Below are 24722 nucleotides of genomic sequence, written 5' to 3' on the forward strand. Positions count from 1 at the left end.
ATACAAAGATAAAGTACATATGACATTTTATCATCTTAATAATTTAGATATACGGTCTTGATTTACTTCACCCATCTTGTTTTCTTGTAGGCCTATTTTTTTGGCCACTCCATCAGTCACTGCGGGACTTTGTGAGGAGGAGGCGGAACTATAGTTTGCACAAAACTGTTTCCCCCGGTCACATATCACAGGGACGCGCATTTTGTTGTTGTCAAAAGATTTTCCACGTTGTTAGTTAGCTCGAGCATGAGTGTGGCTTCGGAGACAGATTGTATCTTTATTTAACTCAGTAACTAAGAGACAGTATGGTTGGAAAGATAAAGCGGGTCCGCGAAAAGCTTCACCAGGCTGCGGTTAAACTTGACAGTCCGCCGTTCGGTGGCGCAAGATCCACAGATTTAGAAAAGGCACCGATTCCTGTGATTACAAGTGGTTCATTCATCTTCGATGTAAACAAGACAAACAATGCACAGCTGCACATAAAGAAGTATGAAAATGCGAAGGTATTTTATCAACACATAATTTAACGTTCGCTTGCCAACTCCGTCTCTTTTAGATGGTTTAGCTAACGTTATAGCTAAAGCTGTTAGAACAGTTAACGTTAGCTAGCTAACAGTTAGCTATTTCACTAGCTAGCTAGTTGTCAGCTAGTTAGGATCATAATGTATACATTTAGCTGGCTATAGAGAAATTAGTATGAAGTGTGTATTTTTTTTGCATTATATTTATGTTGGGTGTCAATGTGGATGTTCTCTTCCAACAGACCCCACTGAGTTCCTTTCCAAGTGGAATCTTTGCTGGCACACAAATCAGCCCTGAAGCCCTCGTGCAAACTCTGACGTTTGAAGAACCATCCAACGACACTGGTACACCTGCACAGAAAGGTAAATACACTTTGATTGTCAACCAAATATTTAGCTCGTTAATCCGTGGAAATCTGCACGAGAGTACTTGTCTGTGTGTCTCAATAATGAATCATATTCTACTTTCAAGTACATGCATTTAATTTTCGTGACGTTTTAGCTCCCCAAAACGTCCTGGAGACATTGTTTATTACCAGCAAAATCAACCAGGCACATAGTATTTTTCTGTGCACGTTATGTCATTCTCTCCTACCACAAGAGGGCAGAAAATACAAAGGAATCACTCGACAGAAAGTGACTTGTGATGTGATGATGGCAACAGCTCAGTCTATGCAGTATATTGCTTGCCATTGGTATAAAAGGTGTAATGAAGAAAAGTAAGTATGATGGTAACCTATAGATAAGAAACTAACCATCCAAATGATTACTTATATGGAGGCTTATTGGAACCCTATTTCATTGACTTATTCATTCTGACATGTTTTTAACAGTATATATTTTTCCATTGATGTTTCCATGCTACATGCACCTGCCAATCTCTTCCATCTTGAAACCTAGGCTTTTTCGAGTAAGTTTAAGCCCAATGTAAGTCAGTCAGTCAGAGCGGCTACTCCAGCTGCAGTGGCAGAGCTGCAGCAAGAAGCCCATCTTCCTTATTCGACAACAGAGGACTGGTTCTATTTATAGCCTCTCTGCAGCATAAATAGTTCATGCATGAAATCAAGGTTCAGTTCAGTTGCCTAGCTCCCCTGCATCAGTGTTTCTCCCTGACTAGATGAGTCGTGGCACCGCTGACGCACAGAGGAGGCTGGTGCTGCAGGGTGTAGTTTTCTTGGTAGGGTACCTCGCTGCGGCCCCATGGGAAAGCATCAGGTGGTCCTGTCCCTTGTGTATTACAGTGTAATAGTGATGGTGTGTAGTAGTCTGCCCTGACTCTTTGTCAGAAAGACTGTTCGAGAGATGAATTGAGTGTCACTTTTACGGTTTGGATTTCTCATCAAGGTTGTTCCAATGTCTTGTTGTCTCTTGCTTGTTTAGGCTTTTGTCTGTAGTGCATGGTGGGAGAGGTGTTCAGGGGTGCCAGGTCCCTGGCTGGCTCACACAACCTCTGCAGATAGTGCCTGGCTGTTCCCTGTAGCTAGTGAGCAAGTATTTAAATAGCTTCAGTTTCTGCATTCTGCTGTTTCTTTTCTCTTCTTTCTCTCGTCCTCGCTTGCAGACGCACACACACTGCTAATGAGTTCTCACTCTTCAGCCTTTTCTTGCATTGAAGCTAAAAGGGTGTTTAATACGTTGGATGTGTGTGATCTATTAACGACGGGTATATTTAGCTGTGTCTATTGATTAGGCTAACTAATTAAAGCAAGTGCTTTCCTGGCTGCTGACAAATGTATTAAATAAAAAAAGGACAGGGCAATGAGATGCAGTATTCCATCTGTTGCCATGGTGAAATACTTGTCAGTGTGCTCTTGTTTTCCCAAAACAGTGTCAGTAGACAATTATATTGACCTCTTTGTGAAATGGTAGGTAGGTTCTGGAAAGCAAAATCTAATTTGACAGTATGTTAGTGGGAAAATAAAATTGAAGCTATATAAGTAAGGGTTTAATAAGAATGCGTTTTTTAAATCCTGTCCACGGAAATGGTATGAATTGGATTTTTACCATCTCATCTAAGCAGACAGACATTGAGAGCTGTAGGCTCTTCTAGCTGTGAAAGCTGCTGTGATTAAAGCACTGCCTCCTTCCACACATTAACAATGAGGGAACGGAAGGGAGCCGGCATTATAGAGAGCAATTATTTTAGCCGACAGCTTATCATTTCAGCTAAACGCTGTCACGTTGTCGTGTTAATAGGGGTATTTCACCTGAATGATCCCAAATTCACTTTCACTGACTCTACTACATTAATATTACATTTCTTTTGGTTCGTCTTCGCGAGCACCCCGTCCTTGGCGCTGTCTGTCTCTGCCCACAGGGATTAAAGCCCTCTGGTTTCTGTTCAGGCATCTATACAGCTAGCCACTCTACTATGCTGTTAATTATAAAATACTCTGTTCTCTTTGCCAGAGCAGAAAGAAGCAAGCAAATGCTGTGAGTGTGTCATGTCTTTTCATCCGTTGCCTCTTGTAGGCCCCCCTGGGGGCTTGTATCCCAGCAGATATAAAACTCTTATCTGCCACTTTTAATTCGATTGACTTAATTAGTATTATTTTGCACACTTACTGTTGGTGCTTGGCATATTCATTGGCAGCAAATGCACACTTTGTGTGTGCATGTTTGTGTGTGCCTTTTGCCTAGTTAAATAAAAATAAATAATTCCCCATCCTCCTCACTGAATATCTGACTCTGCAGTTGATTTTCTATTAGGCCTATTCAATTGCCTTAGTTCATAGTCTTCACCAGGGCTCTACGCTGACCTTTTTTACAAGGAACCCGTGTGCACCTAAGTTAAACAATTTTAGGAGCACAATTTAAAAATATTTAAGGCAACAAGCTGTTTTCTTTGTAGTAACGGTGCAAGCATGGATCTGCACTCAGTGTATTCTCCAAGGCTACGGTACAGTGAAGTAATCATTGCAACAATTGTCTAGGATATTTTTCTTTCTAGTCACACTGGTGCTCCTAAATTAAAATTCCAGGTCGCAGAGCAAAATATTTAAGCTCATGAGCGAGTAAAACGGTCACACTTCCATGTGTTTACATTTACATTTAAGTCATTTAGCAGACGCTCTTATCCAGAGCGATTTACAAATTGGTGCATTCACCTTATGATATCCAGTGGAACAACCACTTTACAATAGTGCATCTAAATCTTTTAAGGGGGGGGGGGTTAGAAGGATTACTTTATCCTATCCTAGGTATTCCTTAAAGAGGTGGGGTTTCAGGTGTCTCCGGAAGGTGGTGATTGACTCCGCTGTCCTGGCGTCGTGAGGGAGCTTGTTCCACCATTGGGGTGCCAGAGCAGCGAACAGTTTTGACTGGGCTGAGCGGGAACTGTGCTTCCTCAGAAGTAGGGGGGCCAGCAGGCCAGAGGTGGATGAACGCAGTGCCCTTGTTTGGGTGTAGGGCCTGATCAGAGCCTGAAGGTATGGAGGTGCCGTTCCCTTCACAGCTCCGTAGGCAATCACCATGGTCTTGTAGCGGATGCGAGCTTCAACTGGAAGCCAGTGGAGAGAGCGGAGGAGCGGGGTGACGTGAGAGAACTTGGGAAGGTTGAACACCAGACGGGCTGCGGCGTTCTGGATGAGTTGTAGGGGTTTAATGGCACAGGCAGGGAGCCCAGCCAACAGCGAGTTGCAGTAATCCAGACGGGAGATGACAAGTGCCTGGATTAGGACCTGCGCCGCTTCCTGTGTGAGGCAGGGTCGTACTCTGCGAATGTGTTCTGTGCTACATTAGTCTTGAGCAGAAAACTCTGTTTCAAAGAGCAGAACTCCTTGCTGCCGTACCACAGCGTGATGTTAAAAGTGATGACTGCGGCAATTGATCATTCAGTGACCACCTCTGTTTTGACAAAGAGCCCTCTCTGCATTTTTTAATTGGGGATATCAGTATCTGAGCTGGGACCCTGTGAAACCACCTCTTCATCTTTTTGTCAGCTCCCGAAAGGCACTACACCTCCTCTCCTCCACCTAACAGAGAGCTGCCTGTCAGTTATGCCAGGGGAAAGCGGAGAGGCTAAGCGGGGGCAAACCCAAGCAGGAAAGGAAATATGGAATTTTCCCAACCACTCACAATAAAGCCTAATCAAGTTTCAAGTTTTTGTCACGTGCACGAGTACAGTGAAATGCCTTTCTTGCTATCTAATCGGTGCTATCTATTTCACTGTGTGCTGAGAACCCGATCCTCTCTGGGGGTACAGGGAGGACCAGGGAGGTGGTAAGTAAGGCTCTCTCCCCACCACAAACAGCCCCAGGTCGGGTTGGGTTTCACCCATCAGCAGTCCAGGACCAGGGCTGTCAGGGACGCGGATGCAGCAGGAGTAGAGATGCCTATCTGGCCCCTGTACCTCTGCTGCTACAGCAGGACAACCCATGTTGTTGACACTGTGGTGGCAGATTAAAGATTGGACCCGGCAGGAAGGAACTAACTGCCCTGTGATGAAAGGTGGCGTGTGTGTCGCTGCTGGAAGAGCTGTATCTGAGCATGGGCTGAAGGTGCACATAGAAATGAAAAGAGAGCGATGAAAATACTTTTTCTTGGTTTGATAGTTAATTTTACACCACCGTGTTTTGGCTTGAGATAAAACTCTGTGATATTGAAGCCGTATCCAACATAGGGTTAGAGATGACACATTTTCTGCAAGGATTTATTAGTTGCCGTGATACACCCCGGGGGTTAAGAATGACCCTGATTTGTGATGTGGTGGCGAGGTCTTGTCCTGACCCGTCTATCGCCATGGCAGCAGCAACAGCAGTGTGGGTGGCTGGGAATTGGTGAGGTCATCCTGTCAGTGAGAAGCGAGTCAGTAACATCAGTAGATCTAGGTTGTGGTTCGGTGTGGCTCAGTTGGTAGAGCATGGTGCTTGGACCGCCAATTATCGTTGGTTCCATTCCCGCTGGGGGCCGCCCATGTGGAAAATATATGCGAACATGACTGTAAGTCATGGGATAAAAGCATCTGCTAAATGGCATATATACAGTATCTGAGGTTAGTCTTCCGAAGTTGTAATAGTGATGGGGGAATTTACCGAAATTTCCAAAACACTACAGTGACGACTGTAGTATTTACTATAGTGTTTTTGTTTTGTCTTTGAAATAGCCGCCACTTCTTTCTCCTTGACGAAACCTACTAGACAAATACTAAACAAGCACATTTTTCAGAACCTATAAGTAGGTAGGACTGAAGTCTGAATGGATAGTTCAGCGCTTCTGCTCTTCTATAACCTGTAGGGAACACAACATACTTGGCATGTAAGTTTCTCAATCATGGGTGCCACAAATTGGGGGCTGGGGAATAGGTGGGGTATATGCAAATTAAATGCTGTTTTAGTATTACTGTTGTTAAAGTGTAGTGTTTTACGGTAGTATTTACTACAGTGTTTTTTTGTGTGGATAATACTGTAATAGTTACTATTGTATTCTATAGTGTACTACACAATTCTATAGTAAGGATTACAGATTCGACGGATACTACAGTGTCTAGTATAGTATTCCACAGTATACTACAAAATGATATAGTAAGTACTACACATGATCAAGGGATACTACAGTGTGGAATATAGGGCGGCAGTTAGCCTAGCGTTTAAGAGCGTTGGCCCAGTAACCAAAATGTTGCTGGTTCGAATACCGAGCCGACTAGGTGAAAAAAATGACGGTGTGCCCTTGAGCAAGGCACTTAACCCAAATCCAGAGCGATTTACAGGAGCAATAAGAGCTTTTGTGTGAAATGGCCTTTTAGAAGTGTTTTGGTGTGCTTATGAATGCACGAGTCCCTTTCCCCCCCACTCCTATCAATTTTAAGCAATTTTTATAAAGTCATACGAAAGTTTTACTATGCGTGAAGTTTCGAATTCATCCTTGATTTACTAAATGTGTCATGTATTTGAAAATAAAATAAATGTAATAAGTACATTAGATTAATAAAATATTGAATCAGTCTTTTGTTTATTTTTTAATTTAACTAGGCAAGTCAGTTAAGAACAAATTCTTATTTTCAATGACTGCCTAGGAACACTGCCTTGTTCAGGGGCAGAACGACATATTTTTACCTTGTCAGCTCAGGGATTCGATCTTGCAACCTTTCGGTTACTAGTCCAACGCTCTAACCACTAGGCTACCAGCCGCCCCAGTCTTACTTCAGTTGTACAACTGAAATGTGTCTTCCGCATTTAACCCACCCCTCTGAATCAGAGGGGTGGAGATGCCTTAATCAACATCCACGGCTTGAAGGGATGACGATGATGCATTCTTTGCAAGAGGGAATCTAATTTCATTGGTCCTCAACTCACGGCTCAAACACTTCATTCAGGGTAAGTGGAGTTAGCCTGCCCCACAGCAGGTTAATTCTGAAGGATTTGTTGCCATAGAAATGTACCTGGCTAAAAGGTGACCCACTTTCATGTCTCCCGTTAGGCTATCACGAGTTGAACTCAAGAGTGGACCGAAGTTAGTTCACTAACTTCTCTATCTAGATTCGTAGTACACAACTCTGATCTCTTTGTGAACCAGTTGCTGCTGTTATCCAAAGGATGAGCTTTGGTTGGGATCCGTCAGTATTTGCTTCCCGGGTAAAGAAGCAATGAGAGCAGAGTACAATTGTCACTCTACCGATCAATACCTTACATAACTGCTGCTTGCCAGGCCCAATGGTTTTATCCACATTGCTCATCAACTGTGCTGCGGTCATTGAAATGACTGGAATTCTATTTGTTGGCTGACTGTTGTTTAACCTTTCAACCTTGTGGCTGGGACAGCAGGAGATCGATAAGGGACAGAGTAGAAAGCAGACCAATGCAGCAGCACACTCACCCACCATGAGCACTTTTAACCATGTTAGCTGGAGCATGACTCAGATATGGAGGACATTATTTTCCCCTGGGCATAATTTAAATTTGAAATACTATTGTGAAAGGTATTTTTTCCTCCAGTGCGTTTCAATGAAAAAAATGTGTAATCTGAATTGGCTTTACTTTCAAAATGGATTGGAATTTAAATGAAATTGACCCCAACCCTAGTCCATACCATAATATGTTTGTTTGCATAAAGAGAGAAGCTGTAGGATGTTTTTAATAGCAGTGAATAGGCCAGGAGGTGGCAGGGGAATGATAAACAAAACACTATGAATTCCCTCATGTGTGACCGACTCACATTGTCCCACACTGACAGTTTCATTGCCGCAGAATGATATTAGCTACCACCACACAACCCGAACATCCCTGCCAGCTCTCCCTGCCAATAGCGCTGCCCACTCCTCTCCTTTAGTTTTTTTCCTTCCTGCTATTATTAGCGGAGAGTCATTCCCCAAAAAATGGCTTTACTGTATTGTATTATAACTACTTCTTTGCTGCCTTTCCTCCTCACTTTTCTTGATAAGCCATATCCATTTCTAACACATTACAGTACCTATTCAAATCAATTCTACAGCTAGATTCAGAGGTGGACAGGCACGGTACAGATGATGAATAATAATTAGGTGGGTTCTTATATATGTCCTATTTCACGCATGTGTGAATTGGACATTTAAAAGAAAAAAAGTGTATCCGACCTCTCGCTGAGACACCCTCTGATTGTGGGGTCACGGCCAGTAACGTAGTAGCTACACTCAACCCAGTACAGTGATTAGGACCCCAAGGCCAATTCCAGCACACACGTACATTCCCATGTGTTTTTAATGTCTGTCTGTTGTACCAAATGTCTGTTTTCGAAATGCAACTCGAGGACTGTGTTTTCAAAGCTTACATTTCAACTGGAAGTACCTTAAAGCTAGAATCCTTAGTTGCGTCATCCATTTTTGGACTTAATATAATGAATAATATACCCATTGAAGAATATAACTTATCTATGCCTAATGAGCTTAGTTCAACTATCATACCCCATCAGAACCCAAAATACAAGCTTGTTTACTCCAATGTTTGTAAAGAATGTAAATATGAACAAACACTGGATTGCCTCAAAACATGGTTAAAACAAACCAAGTGAAATGATAATGAATGGTCAGCCTTTGCATCCCTAGCTCTGTCTATGAGTTTGAGAGTGGTTACATTTCTCCAGGCCCATCCCTGCGTGTTTTACCAAAACAGAGGTGGGGTGCCACTTTGTTTTTGTTGTTGTTGATTGAACGATTTTAGCTTTAACAGAATACTTTGCTGATGCACCCCATGTCACTGCCTCGTACCACCTGTCTGTAGGCCTCCATGTAGGCTTTATCCAACATCCGTGTTCTATCCTGCTGCCTGCTCATCTAACCTCATCTGCGTCTTTAAATGAGATGCTATTGATCGGGGAGGTGAAGGGAGTGGTGCCCCATTAAACAACATCTCTAGGCTCTCTGTCTCTGCACTGCACAATGCTGTAACCTCAAGTTGCCATTCAATGATTGGAAGTTTCTAATTGAACGCTAATGATACAGTTGAAGTAGGAAGTTTACATACACTTAGGTTGGAGTCATTAAAACTTGTTTTTCAACCACTCCACAGATTTCTTGTTAACAAACTACAGTTTTGGCAAGTCGTTTAGGACATCTACTTTGTTCATGACATGTAATTTTTCCAACAATTGTTTACAGACAGATTATTTCACTTATAATTCAATGTATCACAATTCCAGTGGGTCAGAGGTTTACATACACTAAGTTCACTGTGCCTTTAAACATCTTGGAAAATGATGGCTTTAGAAGCTTCTGATAGGCTAATTGACATAATTTGAGTCAATTGGAGGTGTACCCGTGGATGTATTTCAAGGCCTACCTTCAAACTCAGTGCCTCTTTGCTTGACATCATGGGAAAATCAAAAGAAATCAGCCAAGACCTCAGGAAAAGAATCGTAGATCTCCACAAGTTTGGTTCATCCTTGGGAGCAAATTCCAAACACCTGAAGGTACCACGTTCATCTGTACAAACAATAGTACGCAAGTATAAACACCATGGGACCACACAGCCGTCATACCGCTCAGGAAGGAGACGGGTTCTGTCTCCTAGAGATGAACGTACTTTGGTGTGAAAAGTGCAAATGAATCCCAGAACAACAGCAAAGGACCTTGTGAAGATGCTGGAGGAAACGGGTACAAAAGTATCTATATCCACAGTAAAACAAGTCCTATATCAACATAACCTGAAAGGCCGCTCAGCAAGGAAGAAGCCACTGCTCCAAAACTGCCGTAAAAAAAAGCCAGACTACGGTTTGCAACTGCACATGGGGGCAAAGTTCGTACTTTTTGGAGAAATGTCCTCTGGTCTGATGAAACAAATATGGAACTGTTTGGCCATAATTACCATTGTTATGTTTGGAGGAAAAAGTGGTAGGATTGCAAGCCGAAGAACACCATCCCAACCGTGAAGCACAGGGGTGGCAGCATCATGTTGTGGGGGTGCTTTGCTGCAGGAGGGACTGGTGCATGTCACAAAATAGATGGCATCATGAGGAGAAAAATGATGTGGATATATTGAAGCAACATCTCAGGACATCAGTCAGGAAGTTAAAGCTTGGTCGCAAATGGGTCTTCCAAGTGGACACTGACCCCAAGCATACTTCCAAAGTTGTGGAAAAATGGCTTAAGGACAACAAAGTCAAGGTATTGGAGTGGCCATCACAAAGCCCTGACCTCAATCCTATAGAACATTTGTTAGCAGAACTGAAAAGGCATGTGCGAGCAAGGATGCCTACAAACCTGACTCAGTTACACCAGCTCTGTCAGGAGGAATGGGCCAAAACTCACACAACTTATTGTGGGAAGCTTGTAGAAGGCTACCCGAAACGTTTGACCCAAGTTAAACAATTTAAAGGCAATGCTACCAAATACTAATTGAGTGTATGTGAACTTCTGACCCACTGGGAATGTGATGAAAGAAAAAAAGCTGAAATGAATAATTCTCTCTACCATTTTTCTGACATTTCACATTCTTAAAATAAAGTGGTGATCCTAACTGACCTAAGACCGGGAATTTTTACTAGGATTAAATGTCAGCAATTGTGAAAAACTGAGTTTAAATGTATTTGGATAAGGTGTATGTAAACTTCCGACTTCAACTCTAGATACTACATCTAAAATGTCATGGTTAAAGAGCCTGGATGAATAGGTCTAGTTATTGATCCATCATCATGGTTATTGTCATTTGCAGACTAAAACAACATCTACCAAACTAAACAGATCCCCTTGTTTAGTTTGGCAGGTATAATATATTATCACTGAATAGGGAACCACAAAGTGCTGTAGGATCCTCAGAAAATGTTGTCCCAGGTTACGATTCAGAGAAAATCAGTTGTGGCACTGTGTGTTGACATAAGGAAGATGAGAGTAAGAAAAGTCCCTACTAGAGATGCTGTGGCGTGTAGCGTTTGGGTCCCATTGAGTTCCACTCTATCCTCATCTCAGACATGCCAGTCAAGGACTGCTGCATTGCTAATTACAAAGCCAATTCCGTCAGTAGGCTCTGCTAGCTATATATAGGGCCAGGCTGCAACACTGACACTTCATTTTCCCAAAGTCATGGAGCAGCGCATCGATCCTGTTTCTCTCGATTTTGTCAACAGAGAGTAAAATCACGGTTGGGGGATTAAAAAAAATAAAACGCACCACAAAATACTGTCACCTGCCCTTTCAGAAATCAAGGTCGTGTTTTGTGTTCAAAGCAATTCAACCGTTGTGCTGTAGTTCAAATTAGTGATTTGCTTTTCTTTACCAACTCCATCTCATTTTCTCTCTCTAAAATGTATACATTTTTCACTAGACACTCCAGTGATATGGTAGACAGTGTCAATAAGCATACTGTCCAGCATCTGTTATTGTCATTGTGCTACAGGAAGCAACTGCCTGTGTGATAACCTCTGCTCTTATCGCCCAGTGTCAGTGATAACTCTTTCTTTGTCAGGAAGGGCAGAGATGGGAACACACACACACACACACCACTGGGGCTACCCCATGCATAGGGGGGCTCACCGTGGTTTTCCCAATTGCTGAAAACATTCCATCTCAGGACAGGATGTTTTTCTAAAGAGGGAAAATAGATAGTAGGTAGTGTTTTCTGTTCTCAACCCCCTCCCTCTGTCTGTATCTCTCCCCTTTCTCATTTACATCATTTAGCAGACGCTCTTATCCAGAGCGTCTTACGCATACATTTCATTAAAAAAAATTCCCGTACTGGTCCCCCGTGGGAATCGAACCCACAACCCTGGTGTTGCAAACACCATGCTCTACCAACTGAGCCACACGGGACTGTGGACTTTCTCCATGCCTTTGAACCAGGAAAGACAAGCCACATGTCCTGATCTAGCCATATCTTCTTCTGAGGCACTCACAACACTACTGTGATTACTTTCTCCCCTTGAGCTTAAAGTTTTTAGCCATGGTTTGTTTTAAAGATGACATGTTACAGGTTTTTATTTTTCCTGTCAAATCAAGCTCTCGTTGGGGGAAAAAAATAAAATAAATGTACACCCCGAACTCAAATCTATTCAACTGTGAATTATTTATTTGGCAATGGGAACGTTTTACTAGTTCCAATTATCTTGTGGAAAAAGATCTGGCAAATTTCAATTTCCAAAGCATTATAAAAAGTCGTCACTCTTCCTTTATCGTTGATGAATTTAATTGCTTTGAATGTTGATGGATTGAATTGCTTTGAATGTTATTTTCTATTGTTGACGATGACCTCTTCACATACCCACGAGGAGAAGCTGCAGTGTGTGTTTTCTCTAGTGAATGTGTGAAGTACCAGTGCAACATTGCGGATGCACATCCACTCACTCTCTTGTCTGTCTGTCTGTCTGTCTGTCTGTCTGTCTGTCTGTCTGTCTGTCTGTCTGTCTGTCTGTCTGTCTGTCTGTCTGTCTGTCTGTCTGACATTGCGGATGCACATCCACTCACTCTCTGTCTGTCTGTCTGTCTGTCTGTCTGTCTGTCTGTCTGTCTGTCTGTCTGTCTGTCTGTCTGTCTGTCTGTCTGTCTGTCTGTCTGTCTACAGTCCCCGATGAGAAGAAGCAGCAGACGAAGAAAGAGAAGATGAAGGAGAGGCGAGACAGGTGGCTAAACAGTGAGTATTACCACAACTTAACATAGACCTGACTCGTACTGTTTCTATGAGGGATACCCTCCTATTTGACTGGTGTGTGACCCACTGACACCTTTCCTTTGTCAGCAGGAATAAGGCACCTTCGCAGAGAGTGACACATAATCGGGAACTTTATTTGCGGGAACATATGTGACTCATTTGGTTCCGTACAAAGAGAGATGATGAGTGAATATACTGTACTTAATAAACATATCATGATAATGAATGACTAAGCAGATACAAGAGCATTAATAATAATATGGGCTGTATAGTGATAGTGGTACTCACTTCTGCCCACACACCATCACGCATGTCCACTTGGAGAGAGACTGAGGAGGCTCTGAGCAGGCGAGAGGACTGTGTCCGGTTCCATAGCAATCACCAGACCCTATCAACCAATCAGTGGCCTGGTCACAGAGGTCATTAGGAGATTGGGGAGCCAGTTCATGACCCCCTGATCTCTGGCACTGTTTGGGGATTGGTGGAGTGAGCTTCATTAAGTGATAGGACTCATAGACATTTAACATTTTAGTCATTTAGCAGACGCTCTTATCCAGAGCGACTTACAGTAGTGAATGCATACATTTCATTTCATGCATTTATAATTTTTTTTGTACTGGCCCCCCGTGGGAATCGAACCCACAACCCTGGCGTTGCACACACCATGCTGGCGTTGCAAACACCATGCTCTACCAACTGAGCCACAGGGAAGCCACAGGCGGGGGACTCCGTAACGAATTTCTATTTGTCACGTGCTTCGTTAACAACCGGTGTAGGCTAACAGTGAAATGCCTACTTATGGGCCCTTCCCAACAATGCAAATAAAACAGAAATAGAGTAAGAAATTGAAATAAAATAATAACTCAAGTAATAAATACACAATGCGTAACAATAACTTGGCTATATACACAGGGTACCAGTACCGAGTCAATGTGCAGGGGTACGAGGTAGATGTGAACATATAGGTAGGGATAACGTGACTAGGTAACGGGATAGATAATAAACAGTAACAGCAGCGCATGTGATGAGTCAAACGAGTTAGTTCAAAAAAGGGTCAATGCAGATATTCAGGGTAGCTATTGGTTAATTATTTAACTAACTATTTAGCAGTCATAGCTTGGAGGGTAGAAGCTGTTCAGGGTCCTGTTGGTTCCAGACTTGGTGCATCGGTTCCGCTTGCCAAGCGGTAGCAGAGAGAACAGTCTATAAATTGGATAGCTGGAGTCTTTGACAATTTCAGCCTTCATGTTTTTACCTTTCGACACTCCGTAATCCTGACATTGGTGCTCTCTCCCAAAAGCGTTTGAATTTATAAAATGAAGGATTATGCCTTTTGTGTTCAAAAATGTTTGAAAGGCAAGATATAGATGCCTTCAGGACATAACAGCATTAGGTTGGTGCAATGAGGAGCCCCATCCCCACTGATCTCTACTGAGAAGCTGAGGCTTCTGCGCTGTGCCAGTCCAGCCCAGGACAGAGCTAGCTGTGTCTATGTAATTACAACCCCTTTTAAAGCTACAGTCTGGCATTTGTTATCCAGCAAAACAGCAGCCCTCTGAAATAACCATTGAACAGATTCCCAGATCCCTTATTGCGCTTTTAACACCACCACCTACTCTTCTAGAATTGTGATCACTTAGTAACCCAATCTGCTGATCCAATCAATTCTCTGTGTAACACAAGATGTCTCCTCTATGCATATCATTAGGCGCTAATGGTCCTTCTGACTCCGTCTGAAATTAGAGACAGGCTGTGAGCCTCAGACCTCTGCAGTTTTCGGAAATTAACAAGGAGAAAGGAGAAAGAAAAAAAATTGGATAATTGCTTTTCTGTCGTAGACCAACTGTATTCCAGGAAGAGGCAGGGCTGTCTGTATCTGCAGCGTGGCGTCCTCTGGATCTGTACTGATGAAGATGTGCAAAATATGTGTTGACGAATAAGGGTTATTATTCAGACTGTATATTCCAGAGGTGATCTAATGCCCAATGTGTTACTTCATTTAGCCTAAATAAGAGACAGAGGTGGCAATTCAATCAAAGCCGCATTGCACGAGTATCTATCCTACAGTTCTGCACAATCTGGAAATAGCCTAAGGATTAGCCTAAATGACATGAATAGTGAATAATTTTTCAGCAGACATTTTAATACCTTCAACACATCCTGTCTATGATCTGATCGTATCCACTAAAGTCAGAATTCATACTTAAAGCCATAAAGTTTAATGCACCTCAATTTTCAACTGTTCACGAACTGTACGTCTGTACCGTTGACATCTTGTTTGCATATTCCTCCCTGGCTCTGATCACAGTATTTATTAAAGTCTGTGGTGATGTAGGGTTTAGTGTTTTGCTGCTGATACTCCAGTTGATACTCACAGTCAGTTACATGGGCAAGTCTGCACATAAGAAACCATATGGCTCATAGTCATCATAACTCATGGCTGAAATGGATGGGATCAACACCACTCTATGATGAAAGCCATGAGGCCCAAACCACCATGCTTTTAACCATATTTTTTTAATCTCAAGAAAGAGAGATTCTCCTCATACACTATATACTGTATACAAAAGTATGTGGACACCCCTTGAAATTAGTGGATTCGACTATTTCATCCACACCTGTTGCTGACAGGTGTATAAAATCGAGCACACCGCCATGCAATCTCCATAGAGAAACATTGGCAGTAGAATGGCTTTACTGAAGAGCTCAGTGACTTTCAACGTGGCACCGTCATAGGATGCCACCTTTCCAACAAGTCCGTTCGTAAAATTTCTGCCCTGCTAGAACTGCCCCGGTCAACTGTAAATTCTGTTATTGTGAAGTGGCAACGTCTGGGAGCAACAATGGCTCAGCCGTGACATGGTGGGCCACACAAGCTCACAGAACGGGACTGCCGTAGCAAGTAACAAACTGCCTCTGGATCAACGACCGCTCAATAACTTTTCGTCGGGAGCTTCATGAAGTGGGTTTCCATCTGAGCAACCGCACACAAGCCTAAGATCACCATGCGCAATGCCAAGTGTCGGCTGGAGTGGTGTAACGCTCGCCGCCATTGGACTTTGGAGCAGTAGAAACGTGTTCTGAGTAGTGCTGAATCACGCTTCACCATCTGCCAGTCCGACGGACAAATCTAGGTTTGGCGGATGCCAGGAGAACGCTACCTCCAACTACGAGCCAGGCCTAATTGTCCAACCTCAGTGCCGCGACCTCAGTAATGCCCTTGTGATAAATGGAAGCAAGTCCCCGCAGCAATGTTCCAACACCTAGTGGAAAGCCTTCCCAGAAGAGTAGAGGCTGTTTATAGCAGCAAAGGGGGACCAACTCCATATTAATGCCCATGATTTTGGAATGAGATGTTCGTGTAGGTGTCCACATACTTTTGCTCATGTATTGTATCAATGCCACTCTACAAAGGGTTTTAGGTAATCTTGGTAAGGCTACTTATTGTTGCGGAGGTACATCTTTGACATACAATAAATCTCTGCTGCTTGTGCCATGATGGAAACATAGTAACCTCCCTGAACCATCAGACAAGCAAAGTGTCAATACGGGATTAAAATTGAATCCTACTACACCGGCTCTGACGCTCGTCGGATGTGGCAGGGCTTGAAAACTATTACGGACTACAAAGGGAAACCAAGGTGCCTAGTGACGCGAGCTGACCAGGCGAGCGAAATGCCTTTTATGCTTGCATCGAGGCAAGCAACGCTGAAGCATGCACGAGAGCACCAGCTGTTCTGGATGACTGTGTGATAACGCTCTCGGTAGCAGATGTGAGCAAGACCTTTAAACAGGTCAGCAATCACAAAGCTGCGGGGCCAGATGGATTACCTGGACTTTTGCCTGGTAATCCATTACCTGGATATTTTCAAACTCTTCCTGACTGAGTCTGTAATACCTACATGTTTCAGAAGACCACCATAGTCCCTGTGCCCAAGGAAGCGAAGGTAACCTGCCTAAATGATTACCGCCCCGTAGCACTCACGTCGGTAGCCATGAAGTGCTTTGAAAGGCTGGTCATGGCTCACATCAACAGCATCTTACCGGATACCCTAGACCCACTTCAATTCGCATACCGCCCCAACAGATCCACAGGTAACGCAATCTTAATCGCACTCCACACTGCCTTTTCCCACCTGGACAAAAGGAACACCTATGGGAGAATGCTGTTCATTGATTACAGCTCAGCGTTCAACACCATATTGCCCACTAAGCTAAGAACACTGGGACTAAACACTTCCCTCTGCAACTGCATCCTTGACTTCTGACAGGCCCCCCCTACGTGGTAAGGGTAGGCAACAACACGTCGGCCACGCTGATCTTCAACATTGGGGCCCCTCAGGGGTGTGCACTTAGTCCACTCCTGTACTCCCTGTTCACCCACAACTGCATGGCCAAACACGACTCCAACACCATTATTAAGTTTGCAGACGACACAACAGCGGTAGGCCTGATCACCGACAACGATGAGACAGCCTATAGGGAGGAGGTCAGAGAACTGTGGTGCCAGGACAACAACCTCTCCGTCAATGTGAGCAAGACGAAGGAGCTGATCGTGGACTACAGGAAAAGGTGGGTCGAACAGGCCCCCATTAACATAAACGGCTGTACTGTGTGTAAACTTCCGACTTCAACTGTAGGTCCTGGATGGCAGGAACCTTGGCCCCAGTGATGTACTGGGCCATACACACTACCCTCTGTACCGCCTTATGGTCAGATGCCGAGCAGTTGCCATACCAGGCGGTGATGCAACAGGTCAGGATGCTCTCGATGGTGCAGCTGTAGAACTTTTTGAGGATCTGGGGACCCATGCCAAATCTTTTCAGTCTCCTGAGGAGGAAAAGGTTTTGTTGTGCCCTCTTCACAACTGTCTTGGTGTGTTTGGACCATGACAGTTTGTTGGTGATGTGGACACCAAGGAACTTGAAACTCGCGACCCGCTCCACTACAGCAACATCTCAGGACATCAGTCAGGAAGTTAAAGCTTGATCACAAATGGATCTTCCAAATGGACAATGACCCCAAGCATACTTCCAAAGTTGTGGTAAAATGGCTTAAGGACAACAAAGTCAAGGTATTGGAGTGGCCATCACAAAGCCCTGACCTCAATCCTATAGAAAATTTGTGGGCAGAACTGAAAAGGTGTGTGCGAGCAAGGAGGCCTACAAACCTGACTCAGTTACACCAGCTCTGTCAGGAGGAATGGGTCAAAATTCCCCCAACTTATTGTGGGAAGCTTGTGGAAGGCTACCCAAAACATTTGACCGAAGTTAAACAATTTAAAGGCAATGCAACCAAATACTAATTGAGTATATGTAAACTTCTGACCCACTGGGAATGTGATGAAAGAAATAAAAGCTGAAATGAATCATTCTCTCTTATTCTGACATTTCTAGGATTAAATGTAAGGAATTGTGAAAAACTGAGTTTAAATGTATTTGGCTAAGGTGTCTGTAAACTAGTTCAACTGTATATAATTGGCGGTGTCAGAAGAAAGCCCATAAAATTGTCCATAAAGAGTCTCCAGTCACCCAAGTCATAGACTGTTTTCTCTGCTACCGCACGGCAATCGGTACCGGAGTGCCAAGTCTAGGACCAAAAGGCTCCGTAACAGCGTCTACCCCCAAGCCATAGGACTGCTGAACAATTAATCAAATGACCACCGGACTATTACATTGACCCCTTCCCCCCTCCATTTGTTTTGTGCACTGCTGCTACTCGCTGTGTATTATCTATGCATAGTCACTTCACCCCTACCTACATGTACAAATTACCTCAACTAACCTGTCTCCCCGCACACTGAGTCGGTACCGCCTGTATATAGCCTCGTTATTGTGTTACTTTTTATTATTTTTATACTTTTGTTTATTTGGTAAATATTTTAACTCTTCTTGAACTGCACTATTGGTTAAGGGCTTGTAAGTAAGCATTTCACGGAAAGGTCTACACTTGTTGTATTCCGCGCATGTGACAATTACTTTTATTTGATATATATGCTTTTTTTGTGTGATATTTAGAGATCAGCTCCATCAAGCTGGCCAAGGAGCAACAAGTGGCCCAGGCTAAGAGGGCGGCCATGCCCGTTGTGGGTGACATGAGGCCGCTGGCAGACGCCCTACCAGAACTCTGCCAGCTCATCCCCTCCACCACCAAGACCTCCAGAAAGGCCTCCAGAAAGAATAGGGTGTAAGTACACATCCCTGTGGAACACCCCAACAATGCTATGATTTCACACCATTCTCTTTCCCCTCACACCCACTGACTCTTCTTACAGCTGTTGGTTTGTCTAGCAGGCCTTGTTTCATCCATGAAATGGGTCATCGTTTTCTTTACCACCATGTTATGTCATAGTTTACGTTTTTGGCACTCTGTCGTCTCCTCACACTGTCCAACCCTTTCTCTGCCTTTGTCAAGTTGAGTTTATCCAAGGGAATTTCAATCCTCTGTTTTAGGTCTTTCTTAGCATTTTTGTCACAGGAATACATGAGCTCATAATATCCCAGTGGTTGGTCTCAGGGGCCCCTGGTCGAAGGGGCCTGCCCAGCAGCAGTGCTTCAGGACCCTGTCTCTGGGGTTAATGAGCCATGTTACAGGACAGACCTGGATGTAAATTCCCATATATTTTCCACACTGTACATTATGACAGAATCAGAGTGCCACAGCACACAATACTACCCTACCTCTACAGTATGGCCTTCAGCACAGAATTAGTCAGACGTTAGTAAGACATTTTGAGGTGTAGAGGACAGATTTGGCTTCTGTGGCAGGGTTGCAGATATTAAGGAAGCAATTGACTTCCGTTCAAAACAGGAAGAAGGAAGAGAATTGGGGTGTATTCATTAGTTGGATTCCATTGCAAAACATTTGGTCAAAACATTTTGCAACAGAAACCGTTTACTCGAAACGGAAAACGTTATGCAACAAAACCTTTCTATTAGACAAATGCAGGTAGGCCCCTCCCCGTTTCATTTGGTTCCTAGTGTAAACGGTAAACACACCAAACATTTTGCAATGGAATTCGACTAATGACTACACCAATGGGTGAGATTATGCCGTAAAATGCACTAAATAAGAGGGGAAGGAATCGCCTCCAACGGCAATCCTGCAAGTAAATGAAGTCTGGTATTGTTCTGAGGACATTTCAATTGTGCTTTCTAACATTCCTCTTTGGTTTCTGGATGCTTCCAGGGTTATTTATTGCAGTCAAATTCAGCTCAGGAAAGCCTCAGTGGAGCTTGTTTATTGTGATGGGCAGTTTTTAATTTTCACTCAGTCATAAATGTCTGTATGACTTAATGCCTTGGAGCCAATGCCTTGCTTTAGTTTTTTTTATGTGCTACTGCAGCTCTGTCTCTCTTTCTTTCTCTCCGGTCTGTTTCTATCCGTATCCCTCGCTCTCTCTTCAGCTTAAAGATAAAGTAAACCAAGATGGCGAGCTCAGCTGAGCACCCATAGTTACAGTTAGGAGGTAGGCTTATCAGACTCAAAAAAGCAATGCACCACATAGGTCGTATAAAAGGGCCCTTTAGACTGTTCCAATACATGTAATTAACCGTTTGGTTCTTACAAAGCCTTCCATCAGAGTCCATGGAGACATGGTTGCTAGGCAGTGGTGAGGTTAGCTCACTTCTCACAAGTTCGTTCTTCCAGGAGTCCGAAGTAGCAGGCACTATAGAGAAGGTCAAGAACAAGTCTTGGAGAAAAGTTATTTGTTGATGAAAGGCAGTCTTTTGATGAAGACCAGGAGCTGGATGTAGAGTATTGCTTTTGTACCCGTTTTTGATATGCCTGTTGTATATTCATACAAGGAAATCATGTAAGGCCTAATACTGGTCTCTCAGGCTGACATATGGATGTATTTGAAGTGTGAAACAGGGATCCTAACATAAGCCTAGGCCAGAGATGTCAGCGATGACTGTAAGTGTGTGTGACGTGTGAACAAGACAGACTCATGACCACCGGCTGTGTATCCTCCCTGACTGAAGTTAGAATTTTGGAATTCTCCAGAGTGGATAAAAACAGTATCAGGCAGATCATGTTAAAGGAATGGAACATTTGTTCTTTTTCCATTCCGATGATTTGTTTGACTTAATGTCAGATTAATATTCCTTCAATTCCACCTTTTAGCAAAATCCTAAAACGTCTTTGTTATGTTTTTTTTAATGGAATAAGGGGAACTGTACCTGAACTTTCACCCCCAGAGGAAGGTTGTTCTTCTTGACACTGACAGACACCCCTAGAAGAAGATGGGGGTTGTCTGGTTCCTTATACAACTCAACCAGTGTAAGAGTGCAGATGGCACCTACCTATACATGCTGGCCTACCCATGACAACTTGGACCCTCTTGCCGTGTATGTGGTAGATAGAATGTTTGTTAGGAAAAAGATGTGTATGTACACTGGGGAATGAAATGATTGACACCCTTGATAAAGATGAGCAAAAATGACTGTATAAAATAAATAATTAAAGACATTTTGTTTAACAAGTAAGGTGTCTCCCGAGTGGCGCAGCGGTCTAAGGCACTGCATTGCTTGAGGCGTCACTACAGGCCCGGGTTCGATCCCAGGCTGTGTCACAGGGGCGGCGCACAATTGGCCCAGTGTCGTCCGGGTTGGGGACAGTTTGGCTGGGGGTGGGGTTTTACTTTACTTTACTCATCGTGCTCTAGCGAATCTTTTTGGCGGGCTGGGCGCCTGCAGGCTGATGTTGGTCATCAGTTGAACGGTGTTTCCTCCAACACGTTGGTGCAGCTAGTTTCCCGGGTTAAGCGGGCTTGTGTTAAGGAGTGCGGTTTGGCGGGTAATGTTTCGGAGGAGGCATGACTCGACCTTCGCCTCTCCCGAGTCCGCAGGTGAATTGCAGCGATGAGACAAGATCGTAATTGAAATTAGGAGAAAAGGGGGGTAAAATAAAAAGAAATGACAAGTAATCATTTTTTTCGCAAGAAGGTAGGGGTCAAAATGATTGACACTCCTTTTTTCAATACCTTTCAATACCCCACATTGCGAGAATAACGGCACTGAACCTTTTTCTAAAATGTTTTATGAGTTGGAGAACACATTGGGAGGGATCTTAGACCATTCCTCCATACAGAATCCTTCCAGATGTTTGATATCTTTTGTTTGCGCTTATGGACTGACCTCTTCAATTCAAACTACAAGATTTCAATGGGTGTCAAGTCCGGAGACTGAGATGGCCTTTGCAAAATGTTGATTTTTGTGGTCAATTAATCATTTCTTTGTGGATTTTGATGTGTGCTTGGGGTTATTGTCATGCTGGAAGAACCACTTGCAGCCAATTTTCAACCTCCTGGCAGAGGCAACCAGGTTTTTGGCTAAAATGTCCTGGTACTGGGTAAAGGGCGTGATGCCGTTGACCTTAACAAGGGCCACAGGACCAGTGGAACCAGAAATAGCCCCGTAATATCAAAGATCCGACACCATATTTAACAGTAGGTATGGGGTTATTTTCTGCTCATGGATTCTCATTTCGAAGTCAAACCTACCACGGGTGTGCGTGGCCCAAGAGCTCTATTTTCATGCCATCCAGCAAATGTAGACGGCTAGAGTTTGCTAAACGGCGGTTAGCCGAGGTTTGAAATGAGAACGCATGAGCAGAAAAGAGCCCCATACCAACTGTATAATATGGAGGTGGATCTTTGATGTTATAGGGATGTTGTCTTCCACTGGTCCTGGGGTATTACTTGTTAAACAAAATCTATTTCTCTGTGCAATTGTATTAGTATAAAATAAATAATTTCCCCATTTTTTTTTTAAGCATGCAATAATAGATCGATATTTGAATTATTTACCTCGCACAAGCCTTGTGAGCATAAAACTTGTGTGGCCTCCCTCGTGACGGCGAAGATAATTTTTCCCATTTTAAGTTCATTTCCTGCAATTCAAACATTTTGACATGGGGCGGAGATAAGATTATGCAATTTTACAGGGAATTTCATGCAATTCTACACATTTTGCCATAGGTTGGAAGCAAATGTTTGCCGTTTTTAATATCGTCACTGATGATGAATGGGTCCCAACCCGGTCGGTAATTCGACCATGCTTACTACAAGTTTAGATAGCTGGCCGCTAGACTAATTTACCAATCAAATTTTTTGGGGGGGCTGACTTGGACTGCTGATGCACAACCAAATTTGGAAATTGTACCTTGTGTATTCTATTATTCTAACTCTCAACAATAAGTTGAGACCCCCACTGAGTTTTCTTTGTTTAAATTGGTCCGCAGGCCTACAAAAGGGGTACGGCCCATGGGCCACCAGTTGCCCATCCCCCGCTATAAACCAAAGCCTTCAGGCATTATTGACTAACTAGCTATTCAGCCAACACATTCTCTCTTCAGTTGCCAAAGATATCAAGTTTTCAGTAGTGTTCCATCTGTGTTATTATGGGCAGAGTTGATATTTATGATAATATTTGATTAATTCCCGAGTTCAACTCTTAGCTGTCCTTGGTGGACCTTTTAGACTAGACTGTGTGTTTACTGTAACTCCACAAGGCTGTTTTCACCTTTGACCCTTTGGCTTCCCCACTGTCTCCAAGCTAGCTGCAGTTCCCATGACCCCTCTGCTGAAAAACACATTTCTTTGGATTGAAATAGTTTTAATTCGCAAGCAAGTCCGTGTCTACCCTTTTCACTCTAGTCTGTCAAACTTGTCACAACTCGCGAAGGCATATGTTTTGTCCAGTCATGCCCTTGTTGTGTCTTTGCTGATGTGTTTGGTAAACTCAACATCCATTTTGCCATAGAAAACAAGGTTTTTCTGTACATCCCAACTTGGCATGGTTAATTGTTGGAAAAGGCCAAAATGGATAATTGGTGGATCAGCTCAGTTGGCCGGCCTCCATCTCTGTCTGTTATTAATAAATGAAGTACTCGTCTGTCTGGCCCCAATCCTAAATAACTAAACACTTACAGGAAAGTCCTAACTATGGCACTGCCTGGAACGATTGCACATTGATAGCAAATTCTGGTCCTAACTGCCTTTTTTCTTTTTTACCTGTATCTTGTTTTTAACCATAATCATTCCATATGAAATCAATCACTTTTTGACCATCTTTATCACTTTGTCTCTCCCTCTCAGGCCAGTGAAGAAGAAGCCAGAACCAACAGACTTCAGCCTGATGAAGCCAGCACAAAAACGCAAACTCCTGTAAGACCTCACATTAACCTGTACCTGACCATGGCCAAACCACCACTGATGATCACATGTCTAACTTATTATTCTCCATGAGAAAATGACATGGAGCTGAAATGAAAATGTTATCCTGCTGATTATCAGAGCAACCAAGATAATAAACCGCCCATCTGCTATTTACTTTTACCGTTATTATTACTCTTTTTAAAAATGATTACCTTACGACCTACGTGGTTTGTTTTGATCTCAGGGAGAGTGAGACCAGCCGGTTTAGTGAAGCTGTGAAGAACCTGGCACACAGCAAGACTAACCCTCTGGCAGCTATTGGTGAGCATCTGAGGAAGAGACTGAAGCAGGAAGAGGAGCAGGGGCCTAGCTAACCTGTTCGACTGGAGACGCCATTTGGATCTGCAGTTGAGCATCCCCCCCCCCCCACACACACCCAGAGACAGGGGTCGTGTTTGAGATCGACTACGTTACAGTCGGCAACTGCAGACTAGCTGACTGATCTAGAAATAACCTTGCATACTAAATAACTACTTATTATAATTTGTAGATCAGTCATAAATTGATGCTTTCGAACAAGGCCATGACACAAGAAAGCCCCTGCCTTTTATTTAAGGGAAACCCTGATGCCTTCATCACTGTTCCCTGTGCCCAATCTACCAAACCTGCCAAAATCAATGAGATCTTTTGATTGAAGTGGTTTTGGTCATTGTGCACTATACCAGTAAAACACTGGAGGACTTACAGGTTGTCTGAGTAACGGCACTGTTTACAACACCTAATTAGATCATGCCCCCAGTTCTGGAGAAGTTGAAAATGAATAGTTACTTTTGTGGATGAGGAAACTGATGTTGTAAATGTTGAGAATAGATCTGTCATCAAAATGACTCCTTTAAATTTTTGTACAGTATCTCTTCCACATTTCTTTTAGGCAATATTAAAAATGCAATACAGTACATTAAAACTTGCCTTTCATTTTGTATAACAGTA

At 43.3% G+C, this 24722-nt stretch overlaps 1 protein-coding gene across 1 annotated transcript; it reads left to right on the top strand.

The window, feature by feature from the left end:
* Positions 1-179: 179 nt before the first annotated feature.
* LOC106574280 (ribosome biogenesis protein SLX9 homolog) lies at positions 180-24722 on the top strand. Its single transcript, XM_014150074.2, has 6 exons — positions 180-503; positions 764-884; positions 12485-12553; positions 18589-18757; positions 23673-23741; positions 23977-24722. Exons 1-6 carry the CDS (start codon positions 306-308, stop codon positions 24104-24106), a joined length of 756 nt encoding a protein of 251 aa, XP_014005549.1. The 5' UTR covers positions 180-305; the 3' UTR covers positions 24107-24722.

The sequence above is a fragment of the Salmo salar genome, chromosome ssa16 (genome assembly GCF_905237065.1).
Source record: "Salmo salar chromosome ssa16, Ssal_v3.1, whole genome shotgun sequence".
Taxonomy (NCBI): Eukaryota; Metazoa; Chordata; class Actinopteri; order Salmoniformes; family Salmonidae; genus Salmo; species Salmo salar.

Coding starts and splice junctions, on each gene's coding strand:
- LOC106574280 (XM_014150074.2), top strand. CDS start 306: ATGGTTGGAAAGATAAAGCGGGTCCGCGAAAAGCTTCACCAGGCTGCG. Junction 504..763: donor AGAAGTATGAAAATGCGAAG/GTATTTTATCAA, acceptor CTCTTCCAACAG/ACCCCACTGAGTTCCTTTCC. Junction 885..12,484: donor TGGTACACCTGCACAGAAAG/GTAAATACACTT, acceptor GTCTGTCTACAG/TCCCCGATGAGAAGAAGCAG.